We start from the raw sequence: 17,597 nt of genomic DNA, 5'->3' as shown, positions 1-17,597 counted from the left end.
GTGTAATACAACTGGTGGTTTCCCATTTTCAAGCTAACAAATTCAGTTCCTGTTGTTATTTCATTAGAAGGAATGTCAGTATTGGACTTTTTTTACCAGTAATCTGCAGGATAACCTATTGACCAGACTATTTATGTCACTGGCTATGTTTTAGAAAGGAAAGTAAGCTATGTAAGCCACACAAGTAAGCTATGTAAGCCAGAACATGGAAAGCTGAATATATGTTTCTGAAAGACAATTCTTTGAAAACTTGGTCATTGTAGAGCAGGGTGAACATTATAGTCTGTGTTCTTCCAATTCCTTTCCTAATGACACCTAGAGAAGAACAGCAGGATGCAGGATGAAAAGGAAACTAAATTTGTGCGGCTCACCTATCCACGTTCCAGCCATCTTCCTTCTCTTCGTCCTCCCTCAGACAATGTTAGCCCCGCTTTGATGCCAGAAACCCAGGGGGGTCAGGCAGGTACGGTGCATTATTCCAGAAGGGACATTGCCTTCCCCGTGAAACGGTACTTGTACTGGAGCAAAGAAGAGGTCCAGTAGGGTGCAGACCACCAGTATGGTACGGCCAAGGACTATTGGCAAGGATTACAGGGGCAACATAATGGTACAGCATAAAGTGTTGAACAGGATCACAGGGTGGTATTATGGTACAACAAAGAGTTTACAGTTTAGTGGTGGCAATATTGTACATCAGGGACAGTTCAAGCAGACCCTGCATTTACAAGGTCTGAAGATGATGAGTAAAGGTGCGTACACACTTCCAATTTTTATCGTTCCAATCGAACGACGAATGATCGATTGGGCAAAAAATCGTTCGTAAAAAAGTAACCAACGACGCCGACGAACGAGGAAAGTCGCTGGAAACGAACGACCGGACCGGCGGATCGGATTGGACGACGATCGTTGAACATCGTTCATGTGTACAGTCGTTCGTTGATCGTCCATGGTCTGAGCATGCGTAATGAACGAACGTTCGTTCACTTTCCTGTCGTGCACATAGTTCCTCTATCGCTTAAACGATCGTATCTATTGTGTGTACAATATCTACGAACGATCGTGTCGTTACCTCTATGTGCACTATCGGTGCTATACGATCGTTCATATATATCGTGCAGGAACGTTCGTCGTTCGTTTTGCGACGATAATAATTGGAAGTGTGTACGTAGCTTAAGTCCTCTGTCCTGGCAGTTCTAACCACTATTTTCGAGAGATTTTCTCTCATTATCCCGAGACTCTACTGCACTGTAGACATCTTACAGAAGCTAAGATCTTACACTGCATTGCACATATGCTGTAGTCGATGTACATAAAAAGTAAATTGCTAGAATTTTTTTTTTTTTTTTTAGCAGACATGCTAAGTCTCCTTCACCAAAAAGTAATATTCTACAGTCAGAAATATTCAGGTAAAATAAAAGATAAGTGTCTTCAGCATATCTTCACGATACAAAGAAGTCTTCTGACTAAATAAAAAAGCAAGTCTGGTACAAGACAGACTCTTTCTATAGATTGATGTCTGATCTTGTGTTAGTATTATCTTTTATGAATAGGTAAAGTTATGCATTATATTGTCATTGGCATTTTTCCAAGCGTCTGACTGTTAGTGAGAAATACTAATAAAGGTAAAAGGCTTGATTCTCTGGTAAATGATTTGTCATAGCTAAAGAGCTTAATTAGCTTGCCACTCTGGACACAGAGATGTGGTATATTAGTTTTATTCCACAAGGTGATAATTGGAAATTCGCCAATTTAAGAAAAGTAATCTTACTACTTTAATCTACAGGCAGAATCACATAGATAGTAATAAAACCAATTAGAATATGTAAGGCTATGCTGTTACAAAAAGTCTTTGTATATAAAGCCTGAATCATTAGGGTTTAATAAGCAGCAGTGAGAATATAAACTGTCAGGAAAGCCAGGAATGGTGGTTATCCATGCATCAATAGAGTTGGTGGGGCAAAACACAGTTTGATTAAGGCATTTTATAGATACCATTGCATAGAATCATTTTAAAGCTTATCTCTGGTCCCCACTATTTCCCCAACCCCCTTTTAACTGATTGCTGACAGTAGCATTTTTTACTTACTAAAAACTGAAGTCATTTGATTTTTCATTCTTTAGGCTTTTCTGTTCTGATTCTATTGGCTGGTTAGCAGTGGTGTCCTCTCAGAATCCAAAAGAAAAGTCAGTACAAGAGGAGTGTCAGGGGCCAGCTCACGTGGGCACATCTGCTGTATTGGATTAGTTTACCCCCATACCCAGAAACTGGTGAGGGACCTGAATAATGGACTTGGCTAGGTATCTCATTGCAAAAAAAAAGAAATTTCATGTCCTGAAATTAAGCTTACCAAATTTTTTATCTGTAATTACATCCTCTTGGATTTAAATACATTTCTCCCAGGGATGTTTCTAGGTCATCTAATCACATACTTGTTGGCTTTTCCCAAGGTCCAGATTTACATTCATCCAAAGTAATATAGCATTAAAAATGATGATATCTGAATCTATTTAGAAAAGTTTAGTGAAAGTTTTATGGTTGGCTTTTCAGCTGTCATTAAAAATGTAGGGTACGGTTAATTTCCAATATTTTAAACTTTGCAGTTTTCTTTTCAATTATGCCCGGTGATCCCTTCATAAAGGTTCTTGTCTTACTGTTTTTATATGGCAATACATGTCTTCTAATTGTGATTCTGCATTGTCACCCTATTAGGCAAAGTACTCAAGGTATTCAGTGGCCACTTCAAAACACAATACCTAGTACCCTGGTATTATTTATATTATTTACAAAATTAGTGTTCCCTGTAGTGATACAGGGGGTCAGTGCATGTAGTGATACAGGGGGCCAGCACATTGTGGCAAACATGAGCATCCAACAATTCTGATATTGTAGAATGCTGAAGAGGTCTTCCGAGGCTGCAGTGCGGAAATAGAGGAAAATCGGGCAAATGTGTCACGGGACAGGTGAGTATATGATACCTTCTATTATAGGGGACTACAGGATTTAACTATTTTGGAGACCTGACAAGATCTCTAAAGCAAACAGACTGTACTTTGCAAGTTGAGCTCAGTTTTAATGTTTCCTGGATAGTACATTGACTTACTTTGTCACTTTGTCACCTAGAGTTGTTCTTTAACAGTTTCAGGCAGAGAATAGGAGCGGATTTATTGCTTACTCTTTCATTGATGCCAAAATCAACTCTGCTGCATGGAATGACAATGAGCAGCTTAGGAATGTCATATAGTCCGTCAGATTGAAAAAAGTCATACTCTAGAACAATGTGCCACTAAGTTATAATGTGAGAAACCTTCCAAGAAATATATTGTTTAGTTCAAGGTAATGTCTGTTTATTACAATACAGCAGAATAGCATAATTCAATTATAGGTGACTGTTTAATGTCGGCTAAGGTGACATCCGAGGTCATTTCATCTTTACTTACTCAAGCACAAACAGTTTGTATAAATTCATTTATCAGCACATTTAAAGGGTCTGGCTGACATAACAAAAGACAAAAATAAACCAGCTATCCAGTCCATTTAACCATTTTGAGGCTGCCTCTTCGCGTGGCATAGATTGTGTCATAGGTATATATTGGCTATCAGGCTATTTAAAATTTAGGTTTAATATTGACCTTTTTTAAAGTCTATATGATCCATTGTTATTTTCTTATATATCTTAACTTTGAGAAAATCATTTTTTGGCTTTCCTCTGGCTACTCTTCACTTATATTAATGTATTATTGTGTCAGTGACAGATTTTACGAAACATAATGGCTTTGTGGCTAGACTTGCTGAATCCCCGGTACTTTGGGCCAATTATCATTTTGGAATTTTATTTTTTGTAATTCCCTTTATTTTGCCTCATATAACCCAGCATGCATATTTTCCAATGTGCTGTGCCAGCTAAATTAATTAGTTGGCATAAGAAATAATATTTTTCACTCCAGCGATTAAGTCAAACTACCTGTTGTTTAAAGATTGTTATTTTATCTGCACTATGTACAATTAATAGGAGGTTTTGAATATGGAAATGAGGAGAAGACATGGTGTGCTTTGGAAGCAGCAAATTCCCAAGAGCTGGTTTATAAATGCAAACTTTTGGCAATTAAAGTGATGTTCTTAACGGAGGTTAATTGCATGTGTGGCCTAGAGGAAGCATTGCTCAGAACTCAACATCAGCATTTGATCCTATATGAATGTTAAAGTTCCATTCCTGCTTTGTTTTAAGAAGAACAAACAGGTAAAGGTCTGTTTCTGAGTCATTTAGGGTGCAGGGTCTGAGCTGTAGTTTGTGCTGCATCAAGAAGAGTTATTAATGTAATTATTTCCATAGTAATAGTGGAATTGAATTAACTTGATTCTTTGTGATGATGGCCTGGCTTTACAGGGCTAACAAAGAGCAAGAAGCACAATTGTGTTGTACTATGTACATAATAATCTTTGTCTGTAAGGAATTGGTAATAGTCCTATTTGATGAACGATGCTAGTAATGGATTATTAGAAAAGGGGATTGAACAAAGCTATATATAGATATTATCCTGCCCTAGGCACATCTGAATAATGCCCTTTTGTGTATGCGTCACCCTTTGTATCATGCTATTATGCTAAGAGGATCTAATGCTAGAATGTGCCCTGTAAAGTGTATATTAGCCCAAAACCAAAAATTAAAGATATTGTCACTTACCTGTCCTTAGGTTATGAAGCTGCATTTTTTTTTGGCTTTTTCTTGTTATGTATACCTGTCTATCATGTGGATTATCCCCTTCCTGTCCCTGGGTGGCTTCACTCTTTCTTTCATTGTATCTATGGAGAAAGCCATGGTTTTCACCAAGCGTTGGGATTTAAACATGTCTGCCTTTGTTCTCCTTTACATGGGGATGGGGTATTAGTAGTTAATGCTTAAAATTGATTTTGCATTTCTGTACTGTTTTCTGGCAAAAATGTTCTTCTTCTGCAGAGAAACCTAATGTTGCCACCATATTTAAAGGGGGCTGGTGGGCTGAAATATATTACATATATGTTCTTGGGTATTACTTAATAATGTCTACTTTTTAGGCAGGATTACCCATTATATTCACAGGCCAACAACGTTACATACATTTTTTGTTTCTTTTATACTATACAGTCTTTTGGATCCTCCTTGCATTTATTGCTTGTACTCCCCGTACTCTAAACTTAGCCATTATTGTCCAGATATAGGCATTATAAATCTTTTGTAATTGGCCAAATCAGATCTGGAAAATTGGGAACAGATCTGGCTACTCCACATCCGAACTAATATGTCTGCTGAATAAAACAGGCCTCCTACCAGTTTGGCACACAATTTTTGTAACATGGAACACCATACATAAGCAAGAAGTTACCCAAAGTATCCAGATGATGTTGTTGATGAATCTATGAATTATTCTCCTATTGTTATGCAGTGAACCACATCTATATGAGAACAAGACAAATAATAAAGCAGTGTTTGGGTAGGTGATTGTGGGTCTGTATGGTGGTCATACACAGTCTGGTTCTGGCTTGATCCATGCATCACTTGCAACTATTGGTTAGGAAATATGGCCTGTAGGCATTACCTTGGGGATTAAATCCAGATAGGTTTGCAGTGGAAGAATTTAATTTTCACATTCAGAAGATTTCCAACCCTCTTCAGCCTGGGGGTTTAACTGTATCCTTTTCATTTTTTTAGAAAACATTCAATTTTGGTCATAAAAAAGATAACACTTTGTGTGAATGTAAATTTTCTCCTCTTCTACAGAGGGATTGAGATTTTTCTGTCACCTATGTCATAACCACATAGGAGTTCGGTGTATCCCAGGGGTGCAGTGGTGGGCATAAGGGCAGGTAGAGGTCTAACTGGTCAATATGTTTAATGAAACATCTGTTCACTCATGGTAACTTTGTGAAACAGACATTTAAGAGCAAAATTCTAACCTCATAAAAAATAAATCTTCTTGAAATATTAACTTCAGCTAAAGGTTCACATAACTTATATAGAACTTTTAAAATGAGTACTTTTTAAAGGTTATTCAGTCTTTCCTCCAATGTTCTGAACTTTTCTTTTTGTAAGGATTGTGCAAAATAGGTATCTAGCATACGAAGGGATGCCAGGACTACAAACCTCATCCTCTTTTTTTTTAAATGGTATCCAGTAGCATCCAGTAAATTGCACTCTCCAAATGGCATTTACCACAGCTCAAATAGAAAGGTCTTTCTCTTACCAGCATTACCAGCATGCTGAACAGAAGGATCTTTGCTCTTAATGTGGATGCAGTGATCATTCTGGCATGTCTACGCTGAGTCGGAGCTGTCCAATCAGCAGGTGACATGGGCTTTTCTGATTGGCACACTATAGGTCTGGTTCAACAACTGGTGTGGTCAGACTAGCTGCAAAGAGACTACTTCTTCTACACAAGTAGCAATAGTTGTTCTTTGCCACATAGAAGCAGGGAAGTAGGGGACTGGCTTTTGTACTCAAGCTGTGGCTGCTATGTACAGAAAATGAAGTGTAAGACTTTGAAGAATGTACTTGGAAAATATTCAGCTGATATGAATTTTTTTCAAGTTTATAGTGTTTCTCTATCCTCTAAGAACAATATTGCTATGTATAATATCTTCATATATATGAACACAAAGACATTTTTATTTTCTAATGTACTGTATTTAAACTGTACTTCCACATAAGTAGTGATGGACAATAATAGTTTGCTTGTTTTCCATTGCACATCCAATAGTGTGTCTGATTGAAAATAGGGATTTGCTGTATTTAATTACGTCAAACATACATTAGCAGGAGACCATGTGATTTCCAGATAGGCTTTTGGCTATGTGACATAGAATAAACAGTCCCTACTGTTACTAAAGGTTTTCCCAGGATATTTATGTCTAACACTTTGACTAACAGGATCCATAAATTATACGGCAATTGTTTAGTGTTATCTCTGAGCACAATATTCCAGGTGAAAATAAAGCTGAAGAAACTTGTGCCACTGTTAGTTTTGATGGCTTTTGTCCTCTATACATAATCTTTTGAGAGATCTGATGATTTTTGTTTTCATTGTGTTTCAGAATGAGAAGACTCTGGGGCGATCAGTCAGCCGTTCCAGTAATATTTCAAAGGTAAAGTGGACGTTGCCATATTTCAACATGGAATTGTGCAGTGATTGTTTTTCATCTTGTGACCCTGGTCTTAAATACAAGTAGCAAGAAAAAAATCTTCTTAACAGGGATTCTGAAACAGACATTGTAAATGTATCTATAGAATTCTTGTTTTTCATTTTATTCCAATTGTTCTCCTTCAGACATACTGTTGTCTAAGTTATTGAAGTAACCTAGAAGGAAAGCATTTCTGCTGCTAAATTGTTGCTATTTTCAGTCTTGTTCTCTTGCCAACCACATGCCATTATTGTGTGAGTGATGTCAACCTTCACCTTCTGCAGTCACTAAAACAATGTCCTTGACCAAATCTGTGTTTTAGGTGAAAAATACAGACTTTTCCCCCAGAAAATCTAAATGAGTATGAAACATCTTGTTCATAATAGAATCCCTTTTTTAATCTGGAATCACAATGGATTGCTATTTGGCATGCTTTAACCAAGTCAAACATTATACGTCTTTTAAACCTTCTATTTAAACAATACATGAGCTATTTTTTTTTAAATGTCAGTTGCTTTTGGGAGCAAACGATATGTTATTAAGACTTGTAGATCATAAAAGCATCAGAACCATGTCCTGATCTTCACACTAACCATCCCTGTATAGGTAAACTTTTCCAAATTCAGTACCAGGACTTTGTACCCTGATAAAATGAATATATGAAATATGTAAAGCGTGAATTCCTGGCAGCTAGAACAAGTATTTGCAGAAGTAAAGGCAAGGAAATAAGTCCTCTTTTCTTACTTCTTCACCATTGGTAACAGTATTGTAGAAATAAGACATTGTGATAGCCAAGTAAGCTTCATAGATTCAAAGAGGTCAGCAATGGCATCTTTCTTATTTCATATCTTGCCAAAAAATAAATGGATGAATTTTGATGAGGACTATTCAGTAATTACATTACCATATATTTAATATCATTAGAGATTTCACCATTCCGCTCAAATCTCCTATGTCTGGAATCTTGTGAATGACAGATTTAAAGCTGAGCTTGGATCATAAAGGAAAAAAAAAATTCCTTGCAGTAGGTATAGCCTCCTTACTTCTTTTTCATCTGGGGGAATTATGCAGAGTTTTATATTGGAGAAGATAGGCTATCATGGGAGAAGCTCAATGATGGCTAGCCTCCATGTTCCACTGGTATCCCACTGCTTTATTTTACCGTTGGAATTCCTTGTTGCTTCTGGCTTTGAGATGCATATGACCTCTAGCTTTTTACTATATGATGCAATGCTTGGACTTAGATGACCAGTCACCACAGGTATGTGAGGGGGGAAGGGAAGCAGGTTATTCCCTCTGTAAGCTTTAATGGTGTGCAATACAGAGCTTACACAGAGATCAGACCCAGGGCTCCAACAATGAAATAATGCTGAAAGGTAATATATCGAAGGTTTGTAGTTGGTAGGGACCAGTATGAGAACTGGCTACTTTAATGTGACTGTTTTACTTTAACTATTTTCATACTGCTGTCCAGTCTGTATGGTGATGATGCACAATTTAATTCCTCCAGAGCACATAAGACAGAAGAAGACAGATTGGCCATGTTTGTGTTAGTTGGATGGTAATAATGCTTTGATAGCAAGAATCCATGCATCTAGAAGATATCTTTCTGCTTTTGTACATTTATCGAAAATCATTGGCACCATGTTGGCTGCCTTCTACAGGGCTGAATCTTTTAAGTAAAAGTGCAATTATCATTCAAATGTACTAAACATAAGCTGTGAGGATAGAAATAATGGAGCTCTAATTATTGACATGTTCCTAAAAGCTACTGGCTCCACAGTTGTCTAACTCATCCTGGCAATATTGCTTGATTATTGACTGCAAACAAGCATGCATTCATTGACATCTTTCCTGTACAGTTTCTAACAAGGTAGTGGTGTTTTCCATGAATCCTCGAGGTTTCTCTATCAATCTGGTTAGTTACTGTTGGGTGCACCTTCAGTTTCTTCCTCCAGTAATTCATACTTACCATAGTGGTATAAATAAATAAGTTTCATCCTTTAGCCTTGTATTGTGCGCTTGCAGTCTTCATGAACACAACTTGGCCCTTTGTCTAGAATTGTGTGACACAGCTTATATATTTCCAGTATATCTGCCATAAATGATCAGCAGAAATGGACAGTAATAGCTGCCCAGCCACATACATGACTAAACAAATACAGAGTGTGAGTTAAGTGGTACAGTGCCGCATTGTTCTGCATGCAATTAGGTGTGCCCTTTTCCTCTGTGGAGCAATTAAACCTCAGCATCTCATTAGAGCTTACACACAATACAGCACCATGGGAAAGGCAAGCAGTGACACAAAGAATGGAAACATCTTGGCTGAAAGGATTGACCGTACAGTACAAAGTGCTGCTTTTTATGTACTTCGAAGAGAAGCATTGGGTAGACTGAGCTCTATGATCATACCAAGGTGCCCGGGAATTTTGTACAACTTTCCATTGTCAAAAAACTTTTTTTGGTGTTAAGGTCCTTTATAAAATAACAGTATCTCCTGTAGGCAGTAATTTATCATTACTGAAAAACTTCAGATCCTTTGAAATCAATACATTTGATATAGATCCAAGAAAAACATCTCGGAGTTCATATATGCTTGGCCATACACACAACACATCCGGTGATGGCATTGTGCTTTGTGAACTGCCAACATATTTTGGAAGATGGTGTCTAAGATACATGTGGTATTGATGTGGATGGGAGCTGTACTATCCAGGCATTCTTTTAAAGATTTTAGTGAGACATAATACCTCTTAAAATATGAATAGGTTTGTACCCAACCAAAAAATATATTTTTTAGGACACAATGGGTAAAGCCTACAACCTTCATACGGTTTTTGCTGTATGTTTTACTGATTGGAGCACTGATGCTATCAATAAAATCATAATATATCATGTAATGTCCTGACAGATTTCTATTGCTGCCTGAGTCCCCAATGGAGCGATCCTTTACTACTGGTTTGGTGACACAGATCTCCCCAACAAAAACGAGGTAGCAAAGAAAACTTACTAGGTTAATATTCACTCTAACTAAAATTGTTTTGACTGGCTTTGGGTTTTAATTAAAAAAGGATAAAACTTTGCTGATCCCTGAGAGCCGGCTAGAAGTTCAATCAGCAAATGACAGAAGGGTAAAGTGAAGGAAATTAGCAGGTACCGTTACATCCTCATCTTCAGTAGCCTAGCACCTCCTGTAGATCTACCAACAGCATCCACGGAAATTCTTTTATTTTCCCAGTGCAATTTAGAGATTAAAATATGGAACGTAATAATCTGTCCTGGGAAACGGTAGTCATCCGTGAATGAGGCCTACAGCTCTCAGTTGCCTTTACCTTGCATATTCACTGTGTTTTAAATCAATGATTTGTAGCCATCTCTAGGCTTATGAAAATCTCACCAGCCTTACCTAAATCCTTTGTCTACTGAGGATATACAGCTTTATTTGTCAAAGCTCGCAGATGGAAGGGATGCCACTCATAGCAACAAAAACCATTTATCAGCTCTCATATGTGGAGCAGATGGAAGATAACAGTAAACACCTGAATGGCTGCTAAATTTTCTGCAATACAGATATGAGACCTGATGTGCAGAGCCATTGACACGAGTACAATACTGTCAGAAAATGCTGACAAAAATATATATATTTTTAGAAGAGTAGGCAAACCTGTACAGTTTTAGTTAACTACAATGATAAAAGTTCTTATAAGGGTGAAAATAGGAAAGGAAAAATTGCAGCACATGTATTTTTCTGTTTTATTCTCTAAAAACAATGCGTGTACAGAAAAATACCTGTTCATCCTGCCAGGAATTTAGTTCACAACTTCTGTTGTGGGCTGAGAGTTGTGCCGCACTGAAATCCCAGGCAGCGTTGTAAGCCCAGCCCAGGTTCTTTCCTGCTGGGCTACAGAATCCTACCTTTCCCTGCCCCTCCCTTACCCTTTCTCATATAATGATTCCTTTTCTAGTGAAATTCTGTTTCTACCTTGCAGAGGAAGAAAGTTCCTACCTCCAATGGAATGTTTGACAGGTTTTTGCGTTACCATACAAGTCTATAGAAATTCAGAACCAGCCAATGAATTCTTTTTACAATCAGAATCGTTTAAACTAATATCAAACCATTGCCATAGGTCTTCCACACTGTACTGTCTCCAGCATTCAAGTCACTGACTTGAACAAGCATACAGATCAAGAAAAGTCATTATCTTGCTCATCCTTAAGCTGCGTACACACGTGCAATTTTTGTCGTTGGAAAGGATCTTTCACGATCCTTTCCAAAGACAAAGGACTACACGATGCATGAACGGTGCTGTACATACAGCACCGTTCTGCTCTATGGAGAGGGGAGGGGGAGAACGACGGAGCTGCACCCTGCTGCTCGCTCTCCCCCTTCCCTTGCATTAGGATCGGTCGTCGTTCATCGTTCGTGGATCCGCCAGGACGGATCCACGGACGATGAACCACTCCGACTGTACACACGCCAGGTTTTCGCCGGATATCTGGCCGATGCCGATTATCGGGTGAGAAAAATCTGACGTGTGTACGCAGCTTTATCTGCATATTTGCTCCCAGTTAGTGACCAGCCAGTAAAGAATAAGGATTGCAGAATGAGAATATGCCATGGCCACCTCCATGTTTCTTTTTGCTCCCTTTTACATATGCAATCTTTTCTTCTTTTTTTACCTGGCTATACAGCAGCTTATCAAACTACTAATGGTCAGGGATGGTGTTGAAATAAAATGTCTAATTTTTAAGCTGCTGATCATACCTGTGGCTATAAAATGACCATGTATACAGGCAGCTGAGATTATTATGCAAGGACATGTATTATGTATTGGCTCATTTATTTGCAGTAAAGATTTTTTTAGCTTATACTGGGTTCATACAAATTCTAAATTGGCTCTGCCACCCATGATCATCACCCTGTGCCCTAACACTTTTAATTTTGTAAACTGGATTCATACATGGCAGCTGCTGCCGTCTTTGATTTTTAACGTGACTAGAAAATAAGCTCTGTGCTAGTCAAATAGACTTTTGCATGCTGTGACAAACTGACGTATCAAACCGAACAACAACACTGAGGCACAGACATCCAGACACCTGTTTACATAAGTCTCATGCAGCTAGTGCAGCTGGTTACTTTACTTTGACATTTCAATTTGACATTGAAAATCTCACTGAACGTGAGTGACTGTAAGTGGTTCTAAAGTTTTATACAGAATTGGAATACTAAATATGAGTATTCAGGTTCTCGCTTCATGTTGTAGCTGTTACAGTGGTTGTGTTTCCCTGTAAAGCTATGCACAAATGCCAGATTTTCATCACCCAAGACAAACATACGTGATTGTCTTGGGTGATAATTTGGTCTCTGTTGAGCTGTCCCCTGACATCAGTCGGTGATCTGACCTGTCCAATGGAGAAGGACTCAGCGGGAGGCCTTCTTCTCATCCTCCCCCCTCCCCTCTTCCTAGCCTGATCAGTGCTCAATACAAAATACAGATAGGCAAAAAGATCATTGGTGTCACTTAAACTGACCTAAAAGGCACAAATTGCTTAAGGAAGCTTAAAACGACATCCATGTGACTCTCTAGTGCCAGGTTCTTCCCCTTTTCATACTTTATACCCGTTTTGCTCGGGGCTCCACATTGCTGCCTGCCTGACGTGAACTTTTCCAATGAGCTTAACAGTTGTAGGAGCTAGCAGGAATCCAAAAGATCAGTGACCGCATTAGGGTGGTGCTGGATGTACAGTCCCCCACAGAGAAACAGCACTGTCAAGGCACCTGGACAGTAAATATGAGTTTTTGGGGTTTTTTTTGGTTTGCTTCACACAGGATACAACAATCCCATGCGGTGTCGGTTACAGAGAGGTGGGGAGGTTTTGTTAGGATGGGCTTTAAAAAGTTCCATGATTTGTACTTTTTAAAGTAGTGGTGCCAAAATGGACCACATTTTTTCCACCGTTGTCCAATACCTTTAACTAGCAGTGAGGCAGATGTATGCATGAAAGACATACAAAGCAAACGTGCCTTTTGTGTACAAAATATTGTCAGTTGTAAAAACTGACATACTATATCCTGACAAAAATGTTAACAACCCTTCTAGATAATCCAGCTTCAGACATTGTGTGCATTCTCCTACCAGCAAATGGAAGTGAAAAAAAAAACATTGTGCGGCATTGAATGTTCAGCCCTGAGTATGTGATTACATATCAGCTGGAGCAGTTTGTCATATTGAATACATTTATTAATGCAATAAAGACCTGCTTCTGGGCCCACTGGAGGATGGCCACTCTTCCTTGTTTACAGATGTGTCCTGTCTTATAAAAATCACAGATTCCTGAGCACTTATCCTCTCCCATGAGAAGAGTACTACTGCAGATAATAATACGGTTATAACAAGTTATAAAGCAGTCATAACATTTTGGACTTTCTTGTTTTATAAACATCAAACTCACTATAAAATAGTTCAGATGGAAAATACTTAATGTAAACACATTGTGGTTTATGTGCTAACTGGAAAACTGTACTCATGTACATTACCTGAATACTGGAATGTGCCGAAAGAATAAACTCAGCAAGGCAGAGAGCATGCATTAAGTCCAAAGCGCATTCATTAGCCACCTTGCATCCACAATCTATCATTCTCAGATTTTCAATATACAGGAATAACATTTCTGAACTTTGCACATTGCTTGCTGCACATGTAAATTATAGACCCAACAAAATTTAAAACCACTAGGGGCTTCTAGGCAGGGATGCTCCATTTACATGAACATAGTTATTTTGCAGTTTCTAATGAATTACTAGATCTTTTTATCTAAATCTTTTTAACATGAGGAAACCCTTGAAATACCTTTTAGGAGAACCCCTGCTATATTTACTATATCCACATGCTATCTCTATTCGACAATAAAACAATGTTACTTACTTGCACAGCTAGTTACTTACTTTCACAGACTTTTGTTGAATGTAACGTCCATGCGGATGTGCAGGAGTTACATTATTCCAGCCTGGCCAATCAAGGTGGCTGAAGCTGGAAGAGGACCAGGTTAGGATTCAGCGCCGGCAAAAAAAGCTAGGGAAAGTGAGTTTAGTTCTGCTTTAAAACAAACCAGGAAAGGCAAAGCACATATTTGCTTTAAGGGGGTTAGTTGTTCAAACAGGCATGGGTTACATTATAGAGGTTCTTCAGTGTACAGCCAGGGTTGTTAACAGGGAATATGAAAGCCAAAAGTCACGGTGCTGGATCTCTGCATAATTTAAATGCTTTTTTGCAGAATGGACATTGCCTGTCCTTTTCTGCAATAAAGCCCTACCTGATGCCAAATTTTAAAGTTACACTTTAAATAAATAATAATGATGAAATCCTTATTTTCTTTCAGCTGTTCTTTTTCTAGCTATCAATATGTTAAGTAAAACTTAGCTATTATCACCTTTTAAAGGCATGCTGTCTTGTCATACTTTTCATTGGTGTTCAGAATTGGGCCGATTGCCAAATTAGCCCAAACATCTGACGTATAGTTTGGTTCAGAACAAATCAGCTCAAACATCTATCATATGGTTTGGTTCAGTACTTAGTTATCCAAGGTCCTTCTGTGTACACTAGCAATAGGTCTCCAGACCCTGGTAAGTAAATAATGGCTTGTCAAGGTAAATAGGAGTCAGAGATTTCACTGGATGATGGTCTCAAAAGAGGCTGAACTCCCCTGATGACAACCAGCTAATTGGCAACCAAATCCTGTTTCATTGTTTGTATCTGTCTGTCACCTATTTAATGTACAGAACTGTGTAATTTGTTGGCATTATATAAATACAGTTTCATATAAATAATAATTGGAACACTGATAGCTCTTTACCTCGACAAGAAGCATACACTCCAATATTTACATTAGATACAAGCCAACACGGAGTCTGTTTTTATTGTAATGGGCCCACAGTTGTTGTATACCCCTTTTATAAACTTTGGTTTCCAAACCAAAATTTATACCTCCGTTCAACTTAATGAATATCGGAGAATAATTTCAACAAGACTCGTGATGGTGATGGTGATGATGATGATGAGTCTGATGATGAGTGTAAAGGAAAATATTGGATAGTCCATTGGACGTCTGTCATTGTAAAAAGGTTAAAAATTACTGATGTATAGGATCATTTTCTGATTGTTCTCCTGGTTTCATGATCAAACATTTTAACACATATATTAAATAATCAATGTATTGAGTGGTTTGTTTAAATAACAAAGCTGCTGTAGCGGGTAAATTGTATGTGGTATAATATAGTAAATAAGCACTTATTTGGTGTATCTGGAATAAAGCAGTTTACTTCAAACTCAGCATTTTCTGTAACCTTTCAGCCATTTGATTTGTGTCAAGCACAGTCAAGCTTTCAAAGCCTTTCACAGCCATTACTAAGTGTTGCAATTAGGATAGAGTTTATGGCCTGAGCCGTATCCACTACATACATATGTAGATCCGACAAGGTTCTTATTCTAAAAAGGGCTAGTTTAATGTTCGCAAATTGAACAAAAACAAACCTTTACAACACTTACCAATCCGAACATTGCAGGTTTTTGTGATTAGCACTATTGTACTTGAAATAACACGATATTATTTAAATATATTTTGGACATGCTGTTCTATGGAGCAACAAAAGAGCACTGTGATCTTCCGCAGGGTAACCTAAAATTGTGTCTTGACATTTAATAAAATTAGTACTTTTAATATTGGCAAATGCTGGAGAAAATCATCAGTTTGTAGGACTCTGTGAATACCAGAGCCGTCAAAAAAAAGGGGAAAAAATAGCTGCGTTCTCCCGCCTTCACTAAAATCATAAGTTACCATGCCAACCCATTAACATACAGTCCTGAGTCACTCCGCTTGCTCGATTTGCCTGTCTCCTAACATTAAAAGAAGACGTGAATCCCTGTCTGGGTTTAGCATTGACGGAAAGTCGAGTAAACATGCTGATTTACTGAACAAGTTCATATCATTTGTGTTCTACATGGTGATAAGTAACAAATGACGTGAACAACTGATTTTCTTTTTTTGCTCTGTCTAGAAAAAAGAGAAATAGCAGATTTAATGAATTCTTACAACATCGTTCTGTAGGAGTTCTGACACCATTATGAAAGAAACAGCAGTACAACCTTTTATTTTTTTTTCTTAAGAATTCAGTTTTTGTAAATTATTCAACAATCATCTCCTTGCTAGTTAGGACATTCTTTAAAAGTCATTGATGGTTGTTTTGCCTTTGGTTTTCATTTTAGGACATCTTTTGTGCAACCATTATATCACTCTTTTCATTTAGCTGATAGGAGGGCTTGCCTAAGGCCCAACCTTTTCACTGTTCCTATATGAAATACCATGAAATAACTCAGGGGGGTAAGTGGCCTAGGATGGATGAGGGATGGTAAAGGGAAAATTTGAGTAAATTAATGTACATAAATGGGGTGTTAATATGGTATGGAAGACCAGACTTTGAGTAAGTAGTCAAGTTCTGTCTGTGGATAGGACATAACTATGGAAAATGAGTATGTTAGAAATGTTAAAAGGAAGAATCAAACTGGTATCTGACTAGTGACTATAAAAAAAAAAGCTAAATCTGCACAAATTTTATTATTTTTTTTAATTTTCAAGGCTGCAATGACTAGGTTTCAATAGTGGAGTTTCTTCAATCTAATTAGATAATCTAGTGCTCCACATCAATCATTACTGGGTTGACTGATGTTGTCTAAATTTTCATAAAAAAATTAAAGGAACTAAAGCTATCATGTTTTGTGGAAGCAGGTCCACATTTTGAATTTGGTATTGTCATAGAGCGTATGATGTATTTGGAACCGTCATTTTATTGGATCAGCAGGTATCTGAATGTGAAAACCAGGTCACTGAAAAACACTGGGCATTATCATTTTATTATGGAGGAAAAAAAGAGATCTAGATAATTAGCACAGCTAGAAAAGCAAATGGGTATCAGCCCCCCAGTCCTTTGGGCATTCTTTGAGAGCTGTGCTTGCAGAATTGGTAGCTGTCTTTCTTTTCTGTTTCTTCTTTGCAATGTTTATCTCTTGTGCACGGAACCTGTTTACCTGTTTAATGCCGTATACTGGTACTATGTTCAATTAGGACAGTAAAACATGGATGTTTATTGATACCGAGCATTCACCTGCTGTTCTGGACCCAACTATGTGCTATTATTTTTCCTGTGATGTTTAAAACATTTACAACCTGAAACTGAGACAGAAAAAATGTAATATTCGCAGACTCAGCCAGTAAAATAATGTCATGAAAGAAGGCAAGTAAGCCACTAAGAATTGCTTTATATGGGTCTGCTTTAATAATAATTTTTATATTAATCTGTATTTATTACTAAATCATTGTATTAAAATCAGGTAATGATTTACGAATACATACATTTTTAGACCTACCTAAACGTCAGCCTTGAAGGGAT

General features: G+C 37.7%; 1 protein-coding gene across 4 annotated transcripts in view; it reads left to right on the top strand.

Annotated features, from left to right (window-relative positions):
- The window catches only part of LOC140340048 (uncharacterized), a 115,703-nt gene that overhangs the window by 90,463 nt on the left and 7,643 nt on the right, over nt 1–17,597 (top strand). For all 4 annotated transcript variants that reach the window (XM_072425021.1, XM_072425023.1, XM_072425019.1 and 1 more), the window contains one exon: nt 7,067–7,117. In XM_072425021.1, the coding sequence (XP_072281122.1) occupies nt 7,067–7,117 (51 nt within the window). The remainder of the gene's footprint in view (nt 1–7,066; nt 7,118–17,597) is intronic.

This window comes from Pyxicephalus adspersus, chromosome 10, assembly GCF_032062135.1.
Source record: "Pyxicephalus adspersus chromosome 10, UCB_Pads_2.0, whole genome shotgun sequence".
Classification (NCBI taxonomy): domain Eukaryota; kingdom Metazoa; phylum Chordata; class Amphibia; order Anura; family Pyxicephalidae; genus Pyxicephalus; species Pyxicephalus adspersus.
This window is presented reverse-complemented; position numbering and strand designations above follow the sequence as displayed.